This window comes from Ictalurus furcatus, chromosome 19 (assembly GCF_023375685.1).
Source record: "Ictalurus furcatus strain D&B chromosome 19, Billie_1.0, whole genome shotgun sequence".
Classification (NCBI taxonomy): Eukaryota; Metazoa; Chordata; class Actinopteri; order Siluriformes; family Ictaluridae; genus Ictalurus; species Ictalurus furcatus.
This window is the reverse complement of record NC_071273.1, coordinates 7,635,143-7,659,971: the sequence shown is the minus strand read 5'-3', so window position 1 is coordinate 7,659,971 and position 24,829 is coordinate 7,635,143. Positions and strand designations below refer to the sequence as shown.

Below are 24,829 nucleotides of genomic sequence, written 5' to 3'. Positions count from 1 at the left end.
TTTGATTCTACGCTTGATGAAGTTTCACCCTGCATCACTCCGTTGTTTACAAGTCAACGCTATGCCTACTTTGTGCACTGAAAAACATCACTAATGATGAGATAATATTAGACATGCGAGTACGCATAGATTCATGTTAAAGCTACAGTAAAGTATCAGTAACACATGCTGTACAGTATGTTGGCAGGTAAATGCAGCGTAAATCTCATCCCGTGTTATTGATTAGGGCTTGTTTATTGTTTGTTTTTCAAAATACTGTATGGTTATACTCTTACTCTGGTATTTAACTAAATAAGTAGTTGCACTTTTTTTAAGGTGATCATACTGAATATTTACTTGAACAGTTACTTTTAAGCGAATAGTACTTTTACTTTAATAATATATTTAAACTGACAGTACCTTTACTTGAGCAATTATATTTAAACTGACAGTACCTTTACTTGAGTAATTATATTTAAAGTGACAGTACCTTTACTTGAGTAATTATATTTTAAAGTAACAGTAATTTAACTTGAGTAATTATATTTAAACTGACAGTACCTTTACTTGAGTAATTATATTTAAAGTGACAGTACCTTTACTTGAGCAATTATATTTAAACTGACAGTACCTTTACTTGAGTAATTATATTTTAAAGTGACAGTAATTTAACTTGAGTAATTATATTTAAAGTGACAGTACCTTTACTTGAGTAATTATATTTTAAAGTAACAGTAATTTAACTTGAGTAATTATATTTAAAATGACAGTAATATTACTTGAGTAATTATATTTAAAGTGACAGTAATTTAACTTGAGTAATTATATTTAAACTGACAGTACCTTTACTTGAGTAATTATATTTAAAGTGACAGTAAATTAACTTGAGTAATTATATTTAAAATGACAGTAATATTACTTGAGTAATTATATTTAAAGTAACAGTTCCCTTTACTTGAGTAATTATATTTAAACTGACAGTACCTTTACTTGAATAATTATATTTAAAGTGACAGTAATTTAACTTGAGTAATTATATTTTAAAGTGACAGTACCTTTACTTGAGTAATTATATTTTAAAGTGACAGTAATTTTACTTGAGTAATTATATTTAAAGTGACAGTACCTTTACTTGAGTAATTATATTTAAAGTGACAGTAAATTAACGAGTAATTATATTTAAAGTGACAGTAATTTAAATTGAGTAATTATATTTAAAGTGACAGTAATTTTACTTGAGTAATTATATTTAAAGTGACAGTACCTTTACTTGAGTAATTATATTTAAACTGACAGTACCTTTACTTGAGTAATTATATTTAAACTGACAGTACCTTTACTTGAGTAATTATATTTAAAGTGACAGTAATTTAACTTGAGTAATTATATTTAAACTGACAGTACCTTTACTTGAGTAATTATATTTAAAGTGACAGTAATTTAACTTGAGTAATTATATTTTAAAGTGACAGTAATTTTACTTGAGTAATTATATTTAAACTGACAGTACCTTTACTTGAGTAATTATATTTAAAGTGACAGTAATTTTACTTGAGTAATTATATTTAAAGTGACAGTAATTTTACTTGAGTAATTATATTTAAACTGACAGTACCTTTACTTGAGTAATTATATTTAAAGTGACAGTAATTTAACTTGAGTAATTATATTTTAAAGTGACAGTAATTTTACTTGAGTAATTATATTTAAACTGACAGTACCTTTACTTGAGTAATTATATTTAAAGTGACAGTAATTTTACTTGAGTAATTATATTTAAACTGACAGTACCTTTACTTGAGTAATTATATTTAAAGTGACAGTAATTTTACTTGAGTAATTATATTTAAAGTGACAGTAATTTTACTTCAGTAATTATATTTACTGACAGTAATTTTAGTTGAGTAATTATATTTTTAAACAGACAATAATTTTACTTGTGTAATAACAGTGACCTCCACTAATATTGGCACCCTTGGTAAATTGTCTTTATTGTTTAACCTTTTGATCTTTTGTTCAAAGAATTCATTACAAAAAATACTCTGCTCTCATGGAGATGAAACAACTGCAAACACAAAATAGGTTTAACCAACTGACTGAGTAATTGTGACTAGGTAAGTGCTAAATAATTACTTGAGTAATTATTTATGAAGGATACTCTCTCCACTGATATTCCGATTTCATCCACAGTGTTTAATTCTTCTTCTAGAACTGCTGCAGATGTTCTATAACACCTATAGCTGTGTTTTGATTTGGCTAACACATTTACTGCATTAACATTTTGATAAAGACAAATTGAATGCTGTAGCTTTGATTTATTCGCAGCTGTACCACTCGGACAGATATCGACGGTGTGAAGAAAGAAGTATAATATTTCAATGATGCGTTCATTTTCTTCAGTCGTATTGGGTTTGCTTTAACTTATACTCCACTATTTATTAGCAGATTGATTACACCTTAATTTATCGTTTATTATCTGGATTTATCACTATAGTCCAATAGTGACATGCCGTGAGTTTTGAATAAAAGAGATGCACATTAGAAGTATGCAGTCATTCTAGTGAATGAAATGTTAGCAAATATATGATGAGGCTGTCTTTTCCTAGTGTGTGCTGTGATGTGATGTGGAGAACGGGAACTGACCCCTAATCAATGTGATGTGCCAAAAAAAAAATAAAAAAAATCAGACATTTACAAGATTCATTACATACAATTTGGTCATAGTTGCTATATGTGATCATGGGCACTGGAGAATCATGAAAATAAAATAGCAATGAATTTTCAATGATATGTTACAGCTCCCACGGTTCACCCAAAAGAGTCAACTTATTCACAAATAAAAAAAAGACGTCACGCTCACACGCATATCGTATTTCTATAATATTGACATTACGTGTATGAAAGCAAGGACAGTTAAAGCAGGTGTGTCTTAAATCAGAAAGGTGCTCTGCATGTTAACCGTCCAGAGTTTAGAGGTTCATCATACCGCTGCAGTACTGCGAATACAGTTACAGCAATTGTTCATAATATCTTGTTCATTTATATTTCATTCTTTTGTCACTGCAGAAAAGTGAAAGCTTAAAGCATGAGTCACATATACAGTTTTAGGACTCAAGGGACATGGGTTTTAGAGGTAGAAACCTGCACGTTCACCAGGAAACACAATGTTTAGATTTGGAAACCGTTTACGCTTTTCAAAACAGTTCACTTTCGTGAGGAAACAATATACATATACAGGACTAAGCAAGCTAGCATGAATACACCATACACTCTTCAACATACGGAGCAGCCGGTTATGATGATGAATCAATCGTCAGATTCGACCGTAATAGAAATTACACTGAACCAAATTGCAATGAGTGTTTCATTGAGATCATTAGCTCGATTAAATATCGGTGCATTTTATTAATTAATCTCGAAGAATCGTCTCAACACGGTAATGCTTCCAAAGCACAATTTAAGAGCCACACAGAATCGATTCTGATGTATAAGGAAGTGCAGCTTTGGATTAAAACCTACAGCAATTAACACCTTCACGGTGTCCTGGCCACAGACTTCACTACTGGACATGTGAAGACCAGGATAAAGATGATGAATGAATGAATAAATGAATGAGCCGAGATTAAATTGTCCTAGAAGAACTCTAAGAGTTCATTTAACACTATAAAATTGACTAAAGATGATAAGGGTTCTGTCAGCATGATACATGATCATGAAAAACTCCTCAATTAACTATTGTATGTAAGACTTTATAATCACACTGCAGGTGTTCTGTTATTCAATTTAAGGCTTGTAAGAGTCAATTCAACATTATTAAAGTGTTCAATCATCCAGGTCAGTGGAAATTGGTAGTAATATTTTTTTTCCCCAAGTGGTGAAAGCTCTCAAGGAGTCTAAAGCAAGCATCCCTTTGATTGAAGGCACTTTGGTGTTTGGTGTAGTGTGTGTGTTTGGAATGAGTTTGTACCTGCTGCGCCGCTCTGTGTGCGCTATCTTCCTCTATCTCTCTCTCTCTCTCTCTCTTTCTCAATCTCTCTCACTCCTGAGAGCTGTTCCTTAATCCATCCGCTCGAGCAAAGCCTGGCCAAGAATCCGCCGTGATATCAGCATAGTCCGGTTCGGCCAGGATCACGGTGCCCTGTTGGGATTTCTGATTCTCTCCGGCTGAACATCTGCTTTAATCCAGATGTTGCTCACGCGCCGATTCGACGTGCGTAATGCTCCTGCTCCGTGTGCGCACCGGTATGATGTCCGCCGCGCTACAGACCGAAAAGCACACAAGTAACACTTTAGAGTGAGACTTTAAACCGGGGACACCCTGGTGAAGGAGGAGGAAAGTCTCAAAGCAGCAGTTAGGCGCAGTTGGTGGCTACTGTGGGTGTGTGTGTGTGTGTGTGTGTGTGTGAGAGAGAGAGAGAGAGAGAGTGAGTGCGTGCGTGTGTGTGTGTGTGTGTGTGTGCGGTCTTTCCAGTACGGCGTTCCAACACACACTGCCTCCACTCGGAAGAACTGAGTTCAGTTTCAGTTTTTGGTGCGAGTCAGTTAACACCCAGCCTGTGTTAGTATAACCGCCTATTAACGACAACAACAACAACAACAACAAGTATTATTATTGTTGCTGTTATTGTTGTAGTAGTAGTAGTAGTAGTAGTAGTAATAATAATAATAATAATAATAACAACAACAAGTATTATTATTGTTGTTATTGTAGTAGTAGTAGTAGTAATAATAACAACAACAACAACAACAACAACTATTATTATTGTTATTGTAGTAGTAGTAATAATAATAATAATAATAATAACAATAACAACAACAATAATAAGTATTATTATTGTTATTGTAGTAGTAGTAATAATAATAATAATAATAATAATAATAATAATAATAATAATAATAATAATAATAATAATAACAACAACAACAACAACAATAACAATAAGTATTATTGTTATTGTAGTAGTAGTAGTAGTAGTAGTAGTAATAATAATAATAATAATAATAATAATAATAATAATAATAACAACAACAAGTATTATTGTTGTTATTGTAGTAGTAGTAGTAATAATAATAATAATAATAATAATAATAATAATAACAACAACAACAATAATAAGTATTATTATTGTTGTTATTGTAGTAGTAGTAGTAGTAGTAGTAGTAACAACAACAATAATAAGTATTATTATTGTTATTGTAGTAGTAGTAGTAATAATAATAATAATAATAATAATAACAACAACAACAAGAACAACAACAATAATAATTATTATTGTTGTTATTGTAGTAGTAGTAGTAGTAGTAATAATAACAACAACAACAAGTATTATTGTTGTTGTTGTTGTTGTTGTTGTTATTATTGTAGTAGTAATAATAATAACAAGAACAATAACAAGAGAAGGAGGAAAAGAAAGAAGAACAACAGTAACCGCAATAGCAATAATAAAAAGAAGAGGAGGAGGAAAAGAAGGGAGAACAACAACAACAACAACAACAACAACAACAACAACCACCAACAGCAATAGCAATATTAATAATAATAAGAAGAAGAGGAAGACGAAGAAAAGGACGAAGAACAACAACGAGAAAAAGAAGATGAACAACAGCAACAAGAAGAATAAGAGAAGAAGAAGAAAAACAACAATAGTAGCAATAAGCAACAAAAAAAAGAAGTAGAAGAAGAATAGCAATAACAAGAAGAAGAACAAGAAAAGGAAAAAACAATAACAAGAGGAACAACAACAACTAATAGCAACAATTTTTGTGAATTTCTTTTAACAAAAGATCAAAAGGTTAAACAATAAAGACAATTTTTCACAGCCTTCTTTGCTCATGTTTACCAAGGGTGCCAATATTAATGGAGGGCACTGTACATCATTAAAATAAATATTGGTAGTTACTGTAAACACTTCTAGTACATTGAATCAGACAATATTTTAAGTGTGGGAATAGCGCTTCTTCATCTCATCATTATTATTATACATTTTGTTATTATCTCTTCAATGGCGATTTAAAGAGTCATAATTATGTGCAAGTGCATAAATGAATCCTTTTAAAAACAAAACCACTGCCTGCAGTAGAAATGGCAGAATTATAAAACAAACGCTTGAGTTATTCTCACCATCCCCCGAAGATATAAACATTCCGTTCGGCACATGATTTGAGCTTTCCCTGGCGCATCCAAATTTTCCAAATATGTTCAGAGTGCGCCATCGTGTGGACATGCAATATCCACTTATCCATGAATTTAAAGATGCACTGGTGCTCATCCAAAACGAAAATGTTATTTATAACAAACACATGACCGTTATTTCATAACAAAAGTACAGTAGCTGCACTCAGGAACACTCTTCCAAACCTCTTAGAATTTAATTTAAGAACTTTCTTAAGAAGATTTTCATGAATCCGGCCCCCGGTCCTCGATGTGGATCATATAACGTATACTCCTACCCACATACAACCGCACACGATGTCATATAACCTTGATGAAACCCTATATACCTTCAAAGAAACGTTTTGCCACCAATCAGACTTGCAAGGTCCTGTCGCAGCAAATCTGCTCTGCTAACGAAGGAAATGGAAACCGACGCGAACGCCGATGATGTCTTTAATGGCCTCTTCCCGGACTTCGGTATTCTGGCATATCTACAGAATGCACAAGCCCATAAAGAGGATCTTTAATGAAGGGTTTCCAGCACTAGTAGGAAGGTCTGTGCAGTACTCATAGGAAACTGACCGATGAAGGCAGTAATAAAACTATGGAACTCTAACAAATTGCCAGCTATTGTGTTGTCGTACACTGAATCGGCTGCAACATACAGAGCTATTCATACAGAAGGGTGATGGGGACTTGCTACTATTCAGCAAGCCCTGGAGAAAGGTCAAAATCATTAGGAATCAGACACCGCACTGGATCAACGCACAGGGTCTAGCTGATAAAGAAATACCATTTGCAGGACCCGTTCCGTTTAAGGTCATACCTGGCCTGTGTGATGGGGAGTCCGCATTCAGAAATGTTTCCTACATCGTTATGAGTCCTCGGTTGGTGATTCAGTCTGAGGGGCCAAAGACATGATGCAACCTGGCTGAGGGTGCCAAAACTTACTGTTTATCTGAGACCGTGGGGAGGAGATTTCCAGGGTTTTCCAATGATCAGTAAAAGAAGAATGGAAACTGAGGTCTTGCCGGTCTTGACAGTGCGTCTGTTGCACCATCGTGCAGTCCCGACCAATTACTTGCTCAGGCGTGGGTATGCCCAGCTTCTGTCGCTCAACCTTGTGTCACCCTGATGGCTGAAAATAATAGCAGTCATAATGTTGCTAGAGTGTTTTGATGTAACACTGGGGGCAGGAGCATGTTTTGGGTCAAGCTGCACACAAGGATACCACGCATGGCAAGCTGATTTGCAAACATAATTATACTCTCCACATGCTGGGGCTAGCATTCTCAGTGAACCTACCCACCTGCTAATGTACATTCTGACCTGCTCTGGTGGTAGGAAGCTCTGTTCTGAGCTCACTGTAAGCACAAGTACTGTGATATAAAAGAGAGAGAGACACAGAGGGGGGTGGATTCTTTCATTAAAGAGAGAAGGCTCAGTGGGCAAGGGGAGTATCCTGCAAGCTAAACACAGCCCCAGAAAAATTGAATAAACCTCTTCCATCTTTTTTTTTTTTTTTTTTTTAATCTCCAGACTATAACAATACTAATAATACACTTAGAATTATTACACCTTACCACAAAGGAGCCGGTCCTCCGAATACAGACGTATCCTGGTGCCAGTAGCCATCAGAGGAGGCACGGACACGTGTATTGAAAACATCTGTGCTAGGGAAAGGTCAGAAACCAAAACACTGAATGGGAATACCTACGCTTGGAGTGTTTCTATGAAAATAAGTGCCACGTAGGTCCATGGACATGCACTAGGCTTACGACGGCACGGTTTGAACTACATCAATTACCAATAGCATAAGAAATGGTCGGGGATATGAATCGCTCCAGCAAATTAGAGGAATTACTGCTGTCAGTCCATGCATCTTTAACAGGAGCCAGTCCATTCAGTGATGCCACACTTTCATTTCCAGCTACATTGCCCAGATTTTTGTTGGATTTGGTGGAAAGAAGTGCTTTGGTGGGTAGATTTGATATTTCCTCCCCCAGTCCAAAGACATGCATGGTAGGCTGATTGGCGTGTCTAAAGTGTCCGTAGTGTATGAATGGGTGTGTGAGTGTGTATGTGATTGTGCCCTGCGATGGATTGGCACCCTGTCCAGGGTGTACCCCGCCTTGTGCCCCATGCTCCCTGGGATAGGCTCCAGGTTCCCCGCGACCCTGAAGGAAGGATAAGCGGTATAGAAGATGGATGGATGGATGGTATTAGGGTCCACGGAGCTTATAAAAACAAAAGTACATATGAAAACCATTTGTGGAGACGTAACAAAACGTGCAAGTTTGAGTCCTGTCCCATTCACCAACATGAGAATGGGTGGGGTTAAAAACCGTACTGCAGCCAGAGGGCCTCAGAGAAATAAGATTTAAACGGATACTTGGCAAACAAAACATCAAAACGGTCAAATGCTGCACTACATTTAGCAGAAAATACAGCATACCATTTTTGTTTGGTGTTTTGACAGAAAAGTGTGTTTACTTACTGGGACTTTTGATTTAGTGTTCGTGAATGCAAGGTGTGAAGATTCAAAAGGTAGATCCCAGGACTGCCATAAAGCCACTGTTGTCAAGTATCACAACAGAGGGGTAGTGTTGCCACCTCACAGCTACGGTGTGTCCCCGGTTCGACCCTGTGTCTGTGTTACTGTGTGAGTCGAGTTCGTTTTCTCTGCGTCTACCCAAGGAACACAAGGCAGCCTTTCTGGGAGGCAAAAATGCACATACATTTCCACCTAGCAGTGATTTGAATGGTTTTGGGAGTGTGGGGGGAGGGGAGGGACTTCACAGACAGTAACCCGAGCTCAGGATCGAAGCAGGGACCCTGGAGCTGTGAGGCATGAATGCTACCTGCCGCACCACCGTGTCCGCCAGCTCAAAAGCAGGCTAATCTAAACTCTCACACATCCGGGATTTCCATCCACCCGTATTGATGATTTGAATTCCGACCTGGCCCTGTTCACTGTACGGGAGTCTTTATAAATTTCCGGACTCTGTTACATCGACCGGCAGAAGTGACCGGTTTAGTTAATGTGATGCCCGTGCTTAAAATCCCGATATAATATAAACAAACATGAAGCAAAAGAGTCACTCATTAAAATTTATTCTTGAATTAATCTCTTGTATATCTTGTTTACACAAACTGCGGTTTGTGTTTGTACAACACACGCTAAAAAAAAGTCCTCACTGAAAAGTATGAAATCATTCATTGTGCCAGGAATTTGAAAAGAGGCGATTTGTACGAGTACTTATCATTGATTTTAAATGATTGTCATACTGAAGTTTACTCTTCTGAAGCAGAGACCAGAAAATTAAGGATATGATTATTAAGATTCAGCGTAGAAAACAGTGCAGAAAACGACGTTGTCTCCTTAAGTTGGCTCCCATTTTATTATAAGCAACGTCCAGGTCTGCTCAGGGGATACTGAACACAGCAGAACATTGGCGAGGCATCTACGGCTTTTAAAAGTTCATCTCAGTGTGTGGCAAGCTCTGAGCACTCCTCTTTAATGTAGATTTGATCATCCAAATCCGACTCGAGATGTTCCAGGCGGTCCGTCTGTCCGCTCATGATCTCGTCTGGGGTTTTCATGAACCTGTAGTGTGCGTACAAGTCGTAAGGTACACATTCAACTGATCGATACATGTGATCATATCCACAGCAGCAGCACTTGATGCGTAAAATCATTTAGACACAGGTCAAAAGCTTCAATATCGAACATCAGAATGGGGGTGGGGGGGTGGATGCGATCTCGGTGGACGTCTTTCCCAATCTTTAACTGCTCAGATTGGGCGAGCCGTTCCACTCACACATTTGTCGTGCGTACACATGCACAGAAAAATAAATAAATCAATCAATCGATCCTGTCGCCGTCGAACCGAGACCACTTGGAACTTGGAGTCCAGACTCACTGGGGTTACATTTCCTCATTCTGATGTTTGATGTGAACGTTACCTGAACCTCTTGGCCTGTATCTGCCTATGATTTCCTGCATTGAGCTATATCCTTGCATGTATGCGGTGTATCGTGTAAATAAAAGCCAGTATTATCAGTTCACCCTACATACCTGAACAGCAGCCTCTGGCCCGGCTCTTTCCTGATGATGTTCAGTTTGTAATAGTGTCTTAGTGCTCTCGACATTTTCTCATATGTCATATTGGTCCTGTTCTGTAAAGCACAGCACAGAAGACAAGGTTTCAAAACACACTCTGGCGCTCCTGAAAACAAATGCATCCTATTTCCAAAAAAAAAAAAAAAAAAAAAAAAAAAAGCACGGGTCATATAATACACAATTTAATAAAAGCAATGTTGCTAAGATGATCACTCTCAGCCTTCAGTCACTGATTATTACTTCAGGTTTGGTTTGTTCTCTACAAGGTAGACTATACAGTTTAAAAAAAAAAATAAATAAAATCTTGCGGCTTATATTAAAAGGGACACAATATAACGGGAATAACTTTTGGTGGCATCATCTATAGACTTCACTACTAAAAAGTAATGTTAACAGCATTATTATTTTAGTCTGTACAGGATTTCTCAATGAGTTTTTGTGATCGTTGCGGCCAAAAATGCTCGATTTTCAAAATCCGTGATGAGTTTTTTGTGCTTTTTTTTCCCCTGGCGGAAAACTACTTGAATCGGAGAAACGGTTTTGCACGGCCTTCCGCGGTGATGTCTGCTGGGAAATGAGACCTTTTAGCTGTACTCATGTTCGACGCACGTGAATCGAAGAGGGTTTTGACTGAATGATGACGTCACACGATGCGTCTTGGCCCAGATCTGTGGAAAAAATCTGAATCTCATCTGTAATTTAGGAAAAAGTGCACGCTCCTGTGAACGTTCCAGAGTTTCCTTGATTTTGCTTTAATTTCGGTGAACACTAAAAATCACAAAAAAATCCTGGAGGGACTGCATTATGGTACATAAACCTATTATGTCCTCAATCCTATATTAGACAAAACGCATGTGCATGAAAACACCTTATGGTTTCCCCACAGTCTAGCCAGGCCATTGGGGTCAATGATTCTGAACACTTTGGTGTCGCGGTCCTCCCAGCGGATGTAGTTCTCGTAGCGGCTGTCTGAAAGGAGCTGATACACGTAGTCCCACAGCAGTCTGCAATCTAAACCAAAAAAAAAAAAGAAAGATCATTAATAACATCACTTAAAGAAAGATCATTTAACCTGGAAGGAATGCCGCGTGATCACACCCTGTTAATGCGACCGAATACCGCATTTAACCTCGAGTTACTTATTATGTACCACTCTGGCCACAAGGTGGCCTAAATGAGTCACTAACTACACATTCGCTGCACAAATGTTCGATATGAAGTACGAGTCTAGACTAAATCTGCATTAAACTGTATCATTCGCTTTAATCCTCTGGCAGAAAACAGGCCATATAGTAACTTGCTCATTACAAATGAGCTTGTGTGATCATGAGTTTCAATGTAATCATCAAAAACAACAACAAAAATTAACCACAAATTATCTCAAAGCCATTCGTTAGCTCTGATCAATGTCATTAAGCAACTGTTTTACTCCTAGATGACCATGGCTTCCACAGTCATTTCCACTTTATTCTTCTTCTAGAACATTCTTTGGTAGATCGACTTGTGTGCTTAGGATCGTTATCTTGCTGCATGACCCACTTTCTCTTGGGATTCAGTTTATGGACAGATGTCCTGACTTGTTTTTTTTTTCGCTGGTACAATTCAGAATTCATTGTTTCATCAATGATATGGCAAGTCACTCTGGCCCAGATGCAGCAAAACAGGCCCAAACCATAATACTACCACCACCATGTTTCACAGATGGGATAAGGTTATGCTGGAATGCAGTGTTTTCCTTTCTCCAAACATAACGCTTCTCAATTAAACCAAAAAGTTCTATTTTGGTCTCATCCGTCCATAAAACATTGTTCCAATTTACTTCTGGCTTGTCCACGTGATCTTTAGTAAACTGCAGACAGGAGCGATGTTCTTTCTGGAGAGCAGTGGCTTTCTCTTTGCAACCGTGCCATGCACACCATTGTTGTTCAGTGTTCTCCTGATGGTGGACTCATGAGCATTAGCCAATGTGAGAGAGTTCCTTTAACTGCTTAGAAGTTACCCTGGGTTCCTTTGTGACCTCGCGGACTACTACACGTCTTGTAACAGTGGTCTTAAATCCCCTCCGTTTATACACAATCCGCGTGACTGTGGATTGGCGGAGTCCAAACTCTTTAGAAATGGTTTTGTAAATTTTTCCATCCTGATGAGCATCAACGACTCTCTTTCGGTCCTCAGAAATCTCCTTTGTACGTACCTTGATACACTTCCACAAACACGTGTTGTGAGGATCAGACTTTGATAGACGCCGGTTCTTTAACTAAAACAGGGCGTTCGCTCACACTTGAATGTCATATCGCATTGACTGAAGACACCGGACTCTAATTTCACCTTCAAATGAACTGCTAATCCTAGAGGTTCACATACTTTTGCCACTCACAGATGTGTAATATTGGATCGTTTTCCTCAATAAATAAATGACCAAGTATAATAATTTGTGTCTCGTTTGTTTAACTGGGTTCTCTTTGTCTACTTTTAGAACTTGTGTGAAAATCTAATGATGTTTAAAGTCGTATTCATGCAGATCTATAGAAAATTCCCAAACTTTCAAGCACCAGTGTAGATCCAGCTCAACCTCCTCAACAGATAGTGAATGTTTGTCATTTTCCTCCCACAGTTATTAGTCACTTCTCATTAACAAGAAGCTTTCAGTAATAAAGTAGAAACAGGATGATCTTACCAGCAATGCGTCCAATAGGCACACCCTGCTCCTCGGGAGGCGACACGGGCAAAAGGATCTGGTTCCTATAGCGGACATCTTCCTGCTGGTGTGACTGCTGCTGCACTGCCAGGCTCAGTACGTGGTGAGGAGGAGCGTGATGAGGATTGTGGTGGTGATTATGATGATGATTATGATGGCTCTTCCCCTCACGCCCATTCTCCTGGCCTGGTGTCCGGCCTTGTCTGAACTCGCCGGGCACCCCTGCCCTTCCAGGACTGAGCAGCAGCGGATGCATGATGGCACTGGGCATTAGCTGGATGACCCGAGGAGGCACCACCTCCTCCTGGCACGGGCTGGCTGGACGCTGGGCGTGGTGACCATTTGGGGCCACGGGCGACACGGACAGTGGGTATAGGTCTTCGGGGAGGTGGTTGTTGCTGTCGGGCAACTGGGAGGGCACTGGTTGGACATCAGCTGAGGCAAGGTGGACATGTGTGGCATTGGCAGGCGAACGGCGAGGAGAGCGCGAGCGATGACGGAGCTCGATGGTGGGAGGTTGGAGCGGATGGATATCTGTGCTTCGTGGGGTTCTTAGTACCGTTTCTAACGCAAGGAGAAAGATGAGGACAGGTAGAGAGGACAGAGAGGAAGAGAATTATTATTATTATTATTATTATTATTATTGCTGCATATTCTTTCTGTCCATTTTCATACTTCAGTAGAAAACACATTCAACATTTACTCCAGCAGAGGGCCCCAGAAGCATGTTTTTTTCCCCCCGCTGCATGGGATGAAAGCCATTTTATTAAACAAAAATGACAGACTTTAAACGTTGAAAGTACGGCGGACGTTCAGAGGAGAACGGCACGCAAGCGCTGGCTCCTGTGTAACCAAACTACACCATGGAAAATTTACATGAGGGTATTTGTGCATGCAACACTGCATGAGCATGAAAGTTGAGCGCAGCCGGAAGAAGAGCGCAACCTTCTCGGTCTCGAGGACGTATTCGTTCGATTGGAACACCTGCAACACATTCGATTCAATCTTCAACTCGGAGCCAACAATACGTGGCAGCTTTTCATCTGCCTTTTGAATAAAACATTCAGGCTTGCACCCTCATGGCATTAAGCATGCTATTTAAACAGAAGCGCGTTTCCTTGTACGACAGGTTTTTCTGTCAACATTCCCAACTGCCACTTCCTCCCTGTCCACCTGTTGATTCAAGGTACAGCCTTGTTCTCGAATCATTGTCTCAGGCACAGAGAGTCAATCAGTGAACAGGGAAATGAGCACATTGCTTATTTAGGACTTGGGTTACATTTCCTTGAAAACCTGTTTAACAATTTTTTTGTTTCGTTTTGTTTTGTTTTAAGCTAGTGTGGATTACACCCATGTTTTACAGCGTACTACACAGACTGTGGACACTATAATTAGCATAATTAGCTCAGGGTGGATGAATACTCGATCTTAACAACGCCCAATTACAACCTTTTATACCACAGCACTGGTGAAGTCTCAAACCGGGAGGAAGGTGTGGATTCATTTTCTGTAACGGCACAAGCCCTGAGAATTGTCCCCCGCTGCAACTGAGAAGATTTCGCTCGGATACGGAGTCGTTTCTATAGCAACCGCTTATTCATTCGGGGGGGGGGGGGGGGGGATCTTGGTATGGTGGGACTCTCTGCGTAATCTTTGGCTAAAACTAAAAATGATTACGCGGGAGGTTACTTAAAGAAGTGCATGTGATCGTCGGCCTCATGAAGTTTTCTGGTTGGATACACGTCCACGGAGCGTTTATGGAAGGAGTCTCCAGAGTCCGGTGCTTTGGAACAATCAGTAAAACGTTCCACTGTGGGAGAGAACGTGATAGCAGGAACTAACTTGTCGTGAGGATGTACCCCAAACATTAAACACAACTATAAATGGTGATGTGTCGATCATTAATATATAAAAAAAATTGTAATTATTAGCGAATCACACAAGATTTTATTTATATATATATATATATATATATATATATATATATATATATATATATATATATTCTCTACATGGTCCTGCGTACGTAGTGTACTATTCTGCACTTATTAGTCTACTCCAATTGTAGATTTATTACTTTAGTTTCATACTTTATGTATACCTGCTAGTCCTGTGTGTACACTAGGCCTGCATTTTTCACCGCGATCGCGAGGGCAAGGCATGATGTGTTATAATGTAGAGGGACATCGTGTAGGTGGATTGGAGGATAATAAAACCGTCAGCCATTGGTGGAGTGCCCCATCTGTTCCTTAAAACACACACACACACACACACACACACACACACACTCACCCTCAAGTTTAAGGTGTTGCACTGCTGCGTCAGGCAGAGAGTGAAAGGAGTTTCCAGAGTAATATGTGTTGGGGAAAGATGAGTGGGGCTTCCTCTGCTTCAGGATGTGTTGCAAGAGCTCGTAAAGGACATCTCCTGGAACACACACACACACCAGCAAAAAAACGTCAATGATTAATCTCTCAAGGACTTTGGTGCAATAAATACGAGCCAATTTTCTAATTACTACACACACACACACACACACACACACACACACACAGTAGAGCATGAGAATGTAATCTGAAATAAAAATGGTGTAACGGTGCTTTATGCGACATCAAAAGGGAGATCACAAAACTAGTTCTAACGGCACATGCCCACGTTTACACGCACTACAAGGTGGTAAAATGGACTCGCTTCATTCAAAGAAAACTGTTTCAGACGTTGTTTTGGTTAACTACTGAAGGACTACAGTCCCGTCGGAAACTACTGGAACGGCAAAGCCAACTCATTTGTTTGCGTTGTACAGCAAAGACGTTCGGGTTCGAGATCAAAAGATGGATACGAGACGAGAGTTTCAGCTTTTAGTTCCTGGTATTTACATCTAGACGGGTTCAACGACAATAAACATAGAACCGTTCGTATCAGTCCACGCAATCTGTAAGTGAGCAAAAGTATAGGAACAGATCGGTCTTGCAGTGTATGAACGTAAACAACACTTGATATATGGCTGCATGTCCCTCGCTTGCAAGAACTACATCAAGCCTGCGACTCGGTGACATCCCCAAACTGTTGGTTTCTTCTTTTGTGATGCTTTTCCAGGCTTTTACTGCAAGCTTCAAATTGTTGTATTGGCGATACCCTAAATTTTGCGCAATGCCCGATTGATTTTCCCTCTTTTCTCAGCTTCAGGGAACACCCACTGCTCAGGGAGGGGTTTCGAGGTCCGCAAAGAAATATAAACATGGCACGTTTGTCAAGGAGAGAATCGCTCTGCATTGTGAGGAAGATATCGTATAAAAGTGCTTGCTAGGGTTAAGTCATTACAAGTTCTGTCGAACGTCATTCGAGTTGCACCGATTTGTTGAGTCATGAGCCAATCGCACAATGCGTCGGTTTCATAACTCTCTCAACATTTTTTTTTTTTTTAAAGTAGAACCATTTCTGTGACTCTGGCCGGCTTGTTTTGAATAAATCAGTCAGAAATGCTGTAAGCAGGACGTGTTGCACTGACACTTTTAACACATAATACAAGCAGCCTGCTGAGATTTATGTTAAAGACTCATTCAGATAAATCTGTTCTTAAGGTTAACGAGAAGGAAACACAGCTTGCTAGTTACGGCTGAATATCTCATAAAACTTTGTTCTTTTTTTTTTTTTTTTGATAAATAAGTGTCCACTGTTAAACTTTGACTTAACGATTTGAGCTACTTTCTCTCTTAGCTGGTAAATGATCCTGCTAACCGCTAACGAGTCAGCAAGTCGGTTTCACGAGAAGTGAGAAAAGAAAGTGCTGGTGGCTAAGAGACTGCGCAAACCCCAAGCTTCCACATCCCACACCGATTTTACTGTCAACTAGCTGGAAGTGTTTATGCCTCGTCACTCTCAAAACATTCACAAACTAAAGCTACTTTACGGCACTTCAAGGGGATGGCGAGGGAAGGGGGAGGGGGGGGGGGTTGTCAGTGAGTCAGTCAGGTCAGTTACAGTTGAACTCTATTGGATTATAACAACAACAACAACAACAACAACAACAACAACACCTGGATTTTTTCCAAAAAAAAAAAAACTATCTTTCAATATCAATGAGCCTAATTGCTGCTAATAATAACAACAACAACAACAACTATCTGCTAAAGACCAACGTTATTTGTGCAACAATTAATAAAATGATACCAACTTGATTTAAATAGCATCTTTTAAAAATGTCAAATCCAGCTCCAAGTGCTTTACCGCACGTGCGACAAAGAGCGAGAGGCGCAAAAGCCGATTTCTTTGAACTTGCGCAAATAACCTGAAAGATACGTCGAACAAAATAAAGCCGTGGCCTTTTCAAAAGTGTATTAAAGTCCCCGTGAATTCAAAATGTACGTTTTGTGGCTTTTAGTATGAATATGTAAGCATTAAAATGTCCTCTATAAGCTAGTGTGCTCCGGAACAACGACTCAATTCGCATTTCGAAGATATACGCATTCAAAATGTACCACCGATACGGATCAACCATTTTGATGACATCATCCTGCACTTTAGCTTCTCGTTGGATTTTCTGTCCAATCGAATGCTCTCTAGAATCTGTAGTGTGGAAATGGCTTGAATTCATTCGCCGCCACGGTACTAGCTGCCAAGTAGGGCTTAGCTCGGGCTTTGAGGTGAGCTGAAAGCTATTCGCTATTTAAAAAGGGGGAGGAGCCACCCTGCCCTGACTTCCTGTTTCAGTGGAAATTATGTCAACACATTGGATAACGCTGCACTTTTCAAGGCGCTTCACGGGGACTTTTAAGTCTAGTTCCGGCCTAGAATTTTTGTTTGTCTGGATAGGCCGGTCGTTTTATAGGACACTCTACAGGCCATCGTAGTAAATCGTGGGGGCGGAGCTTCGTGAACATGGGTGGGAAGGGGGAAGTGGGCTCTAAGAGTAAATTTTTTTTTTTTTTAAATCATCATTCAAATGTCAGACCGAACTAAAATGTTAGAGACCTAATTTTTTAGGTGAAAAAAAAAAAAAAAAAAAAAACCTTTAATGTACCTTTAAAAGAAAATAAACAATCCTGCAAACAAATAGGTACGCCTTAAACAAAGTCCATGCAATACACAAAAGCGAGTAAAAGCAGAGCGTCCTCCAACACAGCGTCTCTCAATACTGGCCCTGGATATTTTGGTGTTTTCCCTCCTCTAACTTCAGGCTTGTTAATTGGCTGAGGAGTCAAATGGGGTGAGAAGGGAGCAGGGCAGTGGTAATCTAGGAGCAGGATTGAGAAACACTTCTCCAACATGATGAAAATTACTACATATTGACATAAACAGAGTTCATGGAAACCTTCATCATTTTAGGGTCGGTGGAAAGAAGAAAAAAAAACACAACAACAACAAAAAAAAAAAAAAAAAAAAAAAAAAAAAGTTTCATCTGTGGAACTTCCTCCTTCATGGTTTCTTATGAAAACGTGTATTTTGAGCCGCTTCCAGCAACTTCAAGGAAATGCTTCTCATAAAGGAAGTCAGCATATGCAACACACACACACACACACACAAAGCAAGATACCTCTCAGTTCTCTGTTTCTGGTCAGCATGTTGCTGGAAGGGAAATTCCTAGTTCTACCAGGTGACAGTTGTGGCTAGATTAACACTTCCTTATCAACGTTTACCCAATTCTTAACTTCCTCTCACGCGCTATGCAGACAGAAAACTCGGGCTTCAACCACTAGTGCTTTCTATTGGGTCTTTAAAGCGGCGTTCAGTTAATAAAGTTTCTATTACGTGTGCAGTGATAGTTCAAAGATTACAACAAGACTGTCAATCTTACTCACTGACTGAGAGATGTGTCCGGAAATGGTTGTGCTTTCTGCTCACTGAGGTGGCATGTATGCATGTATGCGCGTGTGTGTGTGTGTGTGTGTGTCAAGTGTCACCTGAGTGGGGTGAACGGTAGCGGAAGTCCTCCTTGGTGAGCAGCAGGAGGGCTTTACCGTTCATCTGGAAACTTCCGCTGGAGATGGGTCGGAGAGCGAACTCTCGCTCAGCCCAGCGCAGCCACTGAACTACATCCTCTCTGCTCCAGAACACAGGCTGCAGACCTGAGCGTGGTGACACGGGACGACAGGAGAGACACAAAAGTTTGAATGACCTACTACCAACAGCAAAAAACTAAACAAAACAATAAAACAAGCAGCATGTGCTTGATTAATATGTGCAGACTGAAAGACAGCTACACAGACAGAGACTTGCCACACAGGCAGACAGGAAGCCAGAGAGACTGAGACAAACAGGTGAAATTGCATAGTAAATAAAACCGTAGGTGATAGAAATAAACCGAAGAGTACGTTTTTGTCATTTCACAAGCACAGCCATTTCCGAACACAGCCTCGATCTCTTAAACTGTAGAAAATACCCGGACGATTCAAAACACGACGTTCTTTACTTTCGAGTGCAACCTGTATTCATGTGACGTTCCTATTTTTCCTCAGAATTCAACCGATTGAAAAGAGGGGAGCGACTTCATGTTTTTACGTGCCAAAGATCGGTAACATATAACCAATAAACATTAAATCAGACTCCGACTACTATTTAAAATAAATAAATAAATAAATTACAATTACAATTTAACCTCCTTTTATTATTGGCCTTACTTTTATTGGCGTGTTACAATAACAAAAAAAAAAAAAAATGTAAAAAAAATTACACATTTTTATTATGTACTTTCATATCTTGTATGATGTTCTTTCGGACACTGCTGTTATTTATTGCATCGTTATCGGCAATCATATTTTGACTACGGTTTTTCCCCCCCTCAGTAAAGCAATCTGAGCTGCATTTATAACTACATATGCAAATAACTACATAAAGTTTATTATTATTATTATTATTATTATATTTACAGCCTGATTTCTGGCTTTAAAAAATTATATATATTTTTTATTTTTTTATTTAATTTTATTATTATTATTATTATTTATTTATTTATTTATTTTAATCCAAGTCCTGGCTTGTTATGGCCGAAATCGACTCAGTCTCAAACCGGGACATGAGGGAAGTGTGTATTCAAATGGTTACTAAACGTTACTGTAAAACGTGCGGCACACCAGACAATGAGGTCCCGCTCTTTTATGACACTTTTATATCAATAAGATCCTCTTTCTTTTGTCTTTGGGGAATTACCAGGGCCGTTAGCTGGACTGTTAATCATCCGGGGCTGAGACCAGATTCTTCTCCATCTTAAAACATTAAAAAAAAACATACTTCTGAATAGACTGCTTCCAGGCTTTTTTTCTTCTTGCATGTGAGGGCTAATTGCTTAAAATGTGAAAACTGGACAAAACGTTGGATCGATCATAAAACTTGCCTCGAGTGTCATCACCGCTTGTACCAGGACTTCCAGACTGATAACAGATCACATTTTATGGCTCTATAATACAAGACTAGGCTAGGTTGTTGTCGCTAGCCAAGGGGATAATAAGCAATCAATGTACGGGTTCATAGTGCCCTCTGTTACATGATATTACTTTGTTATATTGAACAAAGATTTTTTTTTTTTTTTTGGATAAACCTGTGTGTTGTGTTTGCAGTTGTTTGATATCCATGAGAGCAGAGTATTTATGTGGATTTTTCGAACAAAAGATCAAAAGCTTAAACGATAAAGACAATTGTTCACAGCCTTCTTTGCTCATATTTACCAAGGGTGCCAATATTAATGGAGGGCTCTGTAGCTGCTACAATGCCATGCAAAGTACATTAGCATTGCAGATCATCGCATTCACACACCTTGTTTTCCTGATCAGCATAAGATGTCAGTGTTTCCGTTTCAACCCCTTTACCGGCTATATAAATAAATATAGATGTATATATTTAAAGTCAGCGTAGATCCATTTTCCGCTCACACAAACTGACTGTGAGCTAGCGCTTGGCAGAATCGAGGGCGGTCAGCCTATAAGACACGGGTATCGCTGTATTTTCCGTAAACACCGATTGGTCTCGCCTCCGTTCGCTGAAGAGTCGAAATTATAACACGGCGGTCTTCTTTTGCTTTTACGTTCAGTTTCACAGTGACAAACCGCTCCAAGTGGAGAACTTTTCGGGGCTTTAAAAAATGAATTAAATAAATAATCATTATCATCGTGATTATCATGTTGCCCAGGCCCCTGGGAATTAGAGCTTTTTCCTTGCCCATAAGCGCCAATGAATGGTGTGTTTGATAATTTGGGGGGGGGGGGGGGATTCAATTCACAAGTCACAGTAAATGAGAGACCTTCTATTCTATTTAAACGGACCCAACCGACCACACCAGTAGTCTTGATACGTTTACAACGACACGCATAATTAATATTATACATCATAAAACAGGTCAACTCGTGCCTATTGGAAAGCACTGGTACGCATAGGACAATATCTCCGTCTTTTAGGTGTGTTTAACTGCATGAGCTAAAACGTCGTGATGTTTCGAGTTTCCACAGAACGGTGCGAAAAACAGAGACGCGTCCAGTCAGTTCCGTGGATGTAAACACCTTGCTGACGAGAGGAGAACGGGCGGGCGAGGTCGAGCCGACAGGAAGGCTACGATCTCTCAAATAAGGACTCTTTACATCCGGGGTGAGCAGAAAAGCATCTCCGAACGCAGAAACACGTCAAACCTTGAGGCAGATGGGCTACAACGGCTGAAGCCCTCCCGTCAGCCGAGAACGGGAACGTGAGGATATCGTGGGCACGGGCTCACTCGATCTGGACAGTTTGGAAAAGATTGGGAGAAGGCCAGGTTTCCAATCTACTAAAGGTTTGACGTGTTGATGCTTTTCTAATCACCGTGGCTGTAAAGAGTGGTGTAAAGTCATGACGATGACGAGTACTGACGTAGCCTGTGAGCGTATGCTGCCATGTTATGTCGCATGTTTAACACGTTTAAGAAGATCACAGAAGCATTTCATTAAGCGTCATAAAATGGTGAAAACGTTATCACCGCAAGCACACGGTCACAAGCTGCCACCACTTGAGGACTGCACATCCACACATGCTTTACCGATGAACATGCTGAAGGCTTGTCGGGTGGTTGTTAGGGGCCCCCCCCAGTATGTTTTTCAATAAGCGGGGAAACATCTGCTTCTAAAACATCTGCATTAATGCACCACGTTGAATTCTCAAAAGAAACATGGCTGTTAAAAGTCCGCAGTCACAAACTAGAGATTCTGCTACTTATCTTGTATTAGATGTATTAGAAAAAGGTATGCGAAAGTATAGTCAAACACCAACTGCCACGCTACTTCTCATTATAATCCACACATGACTGTCTGAATCAGTCACTCCCTAATAATTCCCCCGATCTAATTATGGCCATCGCAGCTGCTGTCGAAGACAGTTTTGTAATGTGTATCTGCAAGTAAACCGCTCTTGTCTGAAGCAGGTTACCTATGAGAAGCGGATTTCCAAGAGTTGAACGATAACGTTGCACAACGTCGCAGTACTATAAAATAAATACGTCAGATTCTCAACGGCGTCGACTCTCCGACTCTGAAGAGTCTTGCTCCTTCAAAAGCACGACAGCGTCAGCAGGGAGACGAAGGGAATGTGGAGGTCAGAATGACCGCGCAGGGTGAGGTCTCGAGCGCATTTCACGCGGCACGCAGCTGGGAGCGTGTTTGTGCGAGCGTCTCCAGACGCCGAGCGACGGAATCGCAGGTCATGTGGGGGGGTTATGTTTGTCAGTGCATCTGCACGCAGCCTCGAGAGAGACTGTTAACCACGGGAGGAAGGAGAAGAAAACCCAATCTTAACTTCCCACAACACGCTCGAACAGGAAGCCCTGCCTCCTCTTCCCCTGCCCCAGAACAAACCCCCCACCGTGCAGGCTCCGTTTCGGAAGAGGAAGCCCCCCCCTGCAGTCAAGCTGGGTGATGCAGACGGCTTTATCAACACTCAGCAGCAATAGGGAGAAGACATAAACGGACAGGAATGAGGATGGAGAGAGCGCTTCACCCATACACTCCGGAAGAGGCAAAAAAAAAAAAAAACATGTTACAAATTCTCTTTTTCTCTCTCTCTCTCTCTCTCTCTCTGCACTGTCACAAATGACACCAAAGCTCAAGCCCCAGATGTTTAACTCGCCATGGCAGCTGCATGGGTATCTAATCTGGTCTTATGGCATCGCTGTTGCTGTGTGGAATCATGGGAGCTCCGGAAACAGCGCCTTCTTGACTTGTGTTGCCCGGGCAACCTGCAGGCACCAAGGATGAATGGAGGAGAGGCAAGGAGATGAGATCACCACTATCTAGTTTCACTGTTGCTCTCGCAACTCCCACTCATACCCACAATTCAGACGCCACATTGTGTGATGCGTGCGTTTTCTGAGCATGCTGGATCTTAAACCCCCACCCCAAAAAAATATATATAGATATAATCAATCAGCCATTATTGTTGGTTGCAGTCGATTTCCACGAATAACATTTACAACAAAATCATTAAGAAATGAGCAAAAACAAGAAGTTTTATTGACATGGCTTAGCGGTTAGCACGTTCGCCTCACGCCTCCAGGGTCGGGGGTTCGATTCCCATCGTGGCCCTGTGTGTGTGTGTGTGCGGAGTTTGCATGTTCTCCCCGTGCTGCGGGGGTTTCCTCCGGTTTCCTCCCCCAGTCCAAAGACATGCACGGTAGGCTGATTGGCGTGTCCAAAGTGTCCGTAGCGTATGAATGGGTGTGTGAACCCTGTCCGGGGTGTACCCCGCCTTGTGCCCCATGCTCCCTGGGATAGGCTCCAGGTTCCCCGTTTCCCTGAAGAAAAGGATAAGCGCTATAGAGGATGGATGGATGCTTCTACATTAAAAGATATACATTAATGAGCAGTAAACAGTAATAAATGAAAAAGTCAACAACGTTGGGGCAGTGGTAGCTCAGTGGTTAAGACGTTGGACTACAGCTCAGAAGGTCGGGAGTTCAAAACCCTTGCACTACCAAGCTGCCGCTGATGGGCCCTCAACCCTCAACTGCTCAGCTGGTTAAATTAAATAAAACGCAAGACGCACTGGATATGTGCATCTGCCAAATTCCATAAAATGTCAATTTGGTGTGATGACCCTTGTAGTTTTATAAAGGAATGAGAATCTTGCAGAACCAGTCACGGTTCTTCTCGAGACTTTGACAGTCGCACCCAGCAGCCTTCGTCGTGTTTCGCCTTTAATGACGCGCAAACATTTTTTTTGGCGACGTTTCATCATGTGCTAGAAAACTAACGTGCGGAAATATTTCCGTACTGACCCGATAATGCAGAAGTTCTAAAATAAAAAGTTTGTACTAAAAAAAAACAACAATTTTAAACAATAGGGTGCCTAAGACTTCTGCACAGTACTGCATTTCTATACGCAATACATAAAAAAAAAAAAGAAAAAAAAAAAAAAAGATCAACAATGACGACATGCCGGATGTTGGCGTTCACGATATACGAGCTTGCTAGGACATGTTGACTTTGTATTCGGTGCCGCAAAGGTATACTTAGCACTCTAACCGACATGATTAATGAATAGCTCTTAATAAAGCGACTAGTCTCACTACGAGCGGTTACGCAGGCAGCTCGAGGGATGTCCGAGCTGTGCGCTGTGTTTGACTGGCAGCGTGCCGAATCTGTGACCGTTCTGTACGGGGCTTCTTTTTCCCCCCTCAGATCTTGCAACGATTGGGTGCTTGAAGTCAAATAAGGGGTTAAATGATGAATCACGATCGCTCCCCTTCTGGTAAATCCGTCCTCTTCAGAAAACATGCGAGCGTCCCGTAGTTTATGAATCGTCGGGGGTGGGGGAGGGGAGGCGCGTGGCAGACGTTGTTATTTTTATTTTATTTTCCAATTTCAGGCAACGTGCCGGATTGAAACGGGTTGAAACGGCGCACTTCTGAACTGATCCTTTCAGA

General features: G+C 40.3%; 2 protein-coding genes across 5 annotated transcripts in view; both read right to left on the bottom strand.

Moving 5' to 3' along the window:
• LOC128623434 (chemokine-like protein TAFA-2) overlaps nucleotides 1-4,528 on the bottom strand; it is a 40,047-nt gene extending 35,519 nt beyond the window's left edge. For both annotated transcript variants that reach the window (XM_053650496.1, XM_053650495.1), the window contains exon 1: nucleotides 3,947-4,528. The gene's annotated coding sequence lies outside the window, so the exon portion shown is untranslated. The remainder of the gene's footprint in view (nucleotides 1-3,946) is intronic.
• A 4,702-nt stretch (nucleotides 4,529-9,230) lies between these two features.
• Nucleotides 9,231-24,829, bottom strand: part of etv6 (ETS variant transcription factor 6) — a 29,626-nt gene continuing 14,027 nt past the window's right edge. For all 3 annotated transcript variants that reach the window (XM_053650206.1, XM_053650207.1, XM_053650208.1), the window contains 6 exons: nucleotides 18,855-19,019; nucleotides 15,247-15,381; nucleotides 12,934-13,518; nucleotides 11,125-11,267; nucleotides 10,212-10,312; nucleotides 9,231-9,740 (listed from right to left, as the gene is read on the bottom strand). In XM_053650206.1, coding sequence (XP_053506181.1) covers nucleotides 9,620-9,740; nucleotides 10,212-10,312; nucleotides 11,125-11,267; nucleotides 12,934-13,518; nucleotides 15,247-15,381; nucleotides 18,855-19,019 — 1,250 coding nt within the window. In that variant the 3' untranslated portion in view covers nucleotides 9,231-9,619. The remainder of the gene's footprint in view (nucleotides 9,741-10,211; nucleotides 10,313-11,124; nucleotides 11,268-12,933; nucleotides 13,519-15,246; nucleotides 15,382-18,854; nucleotides 19,020-24,829) is intronic.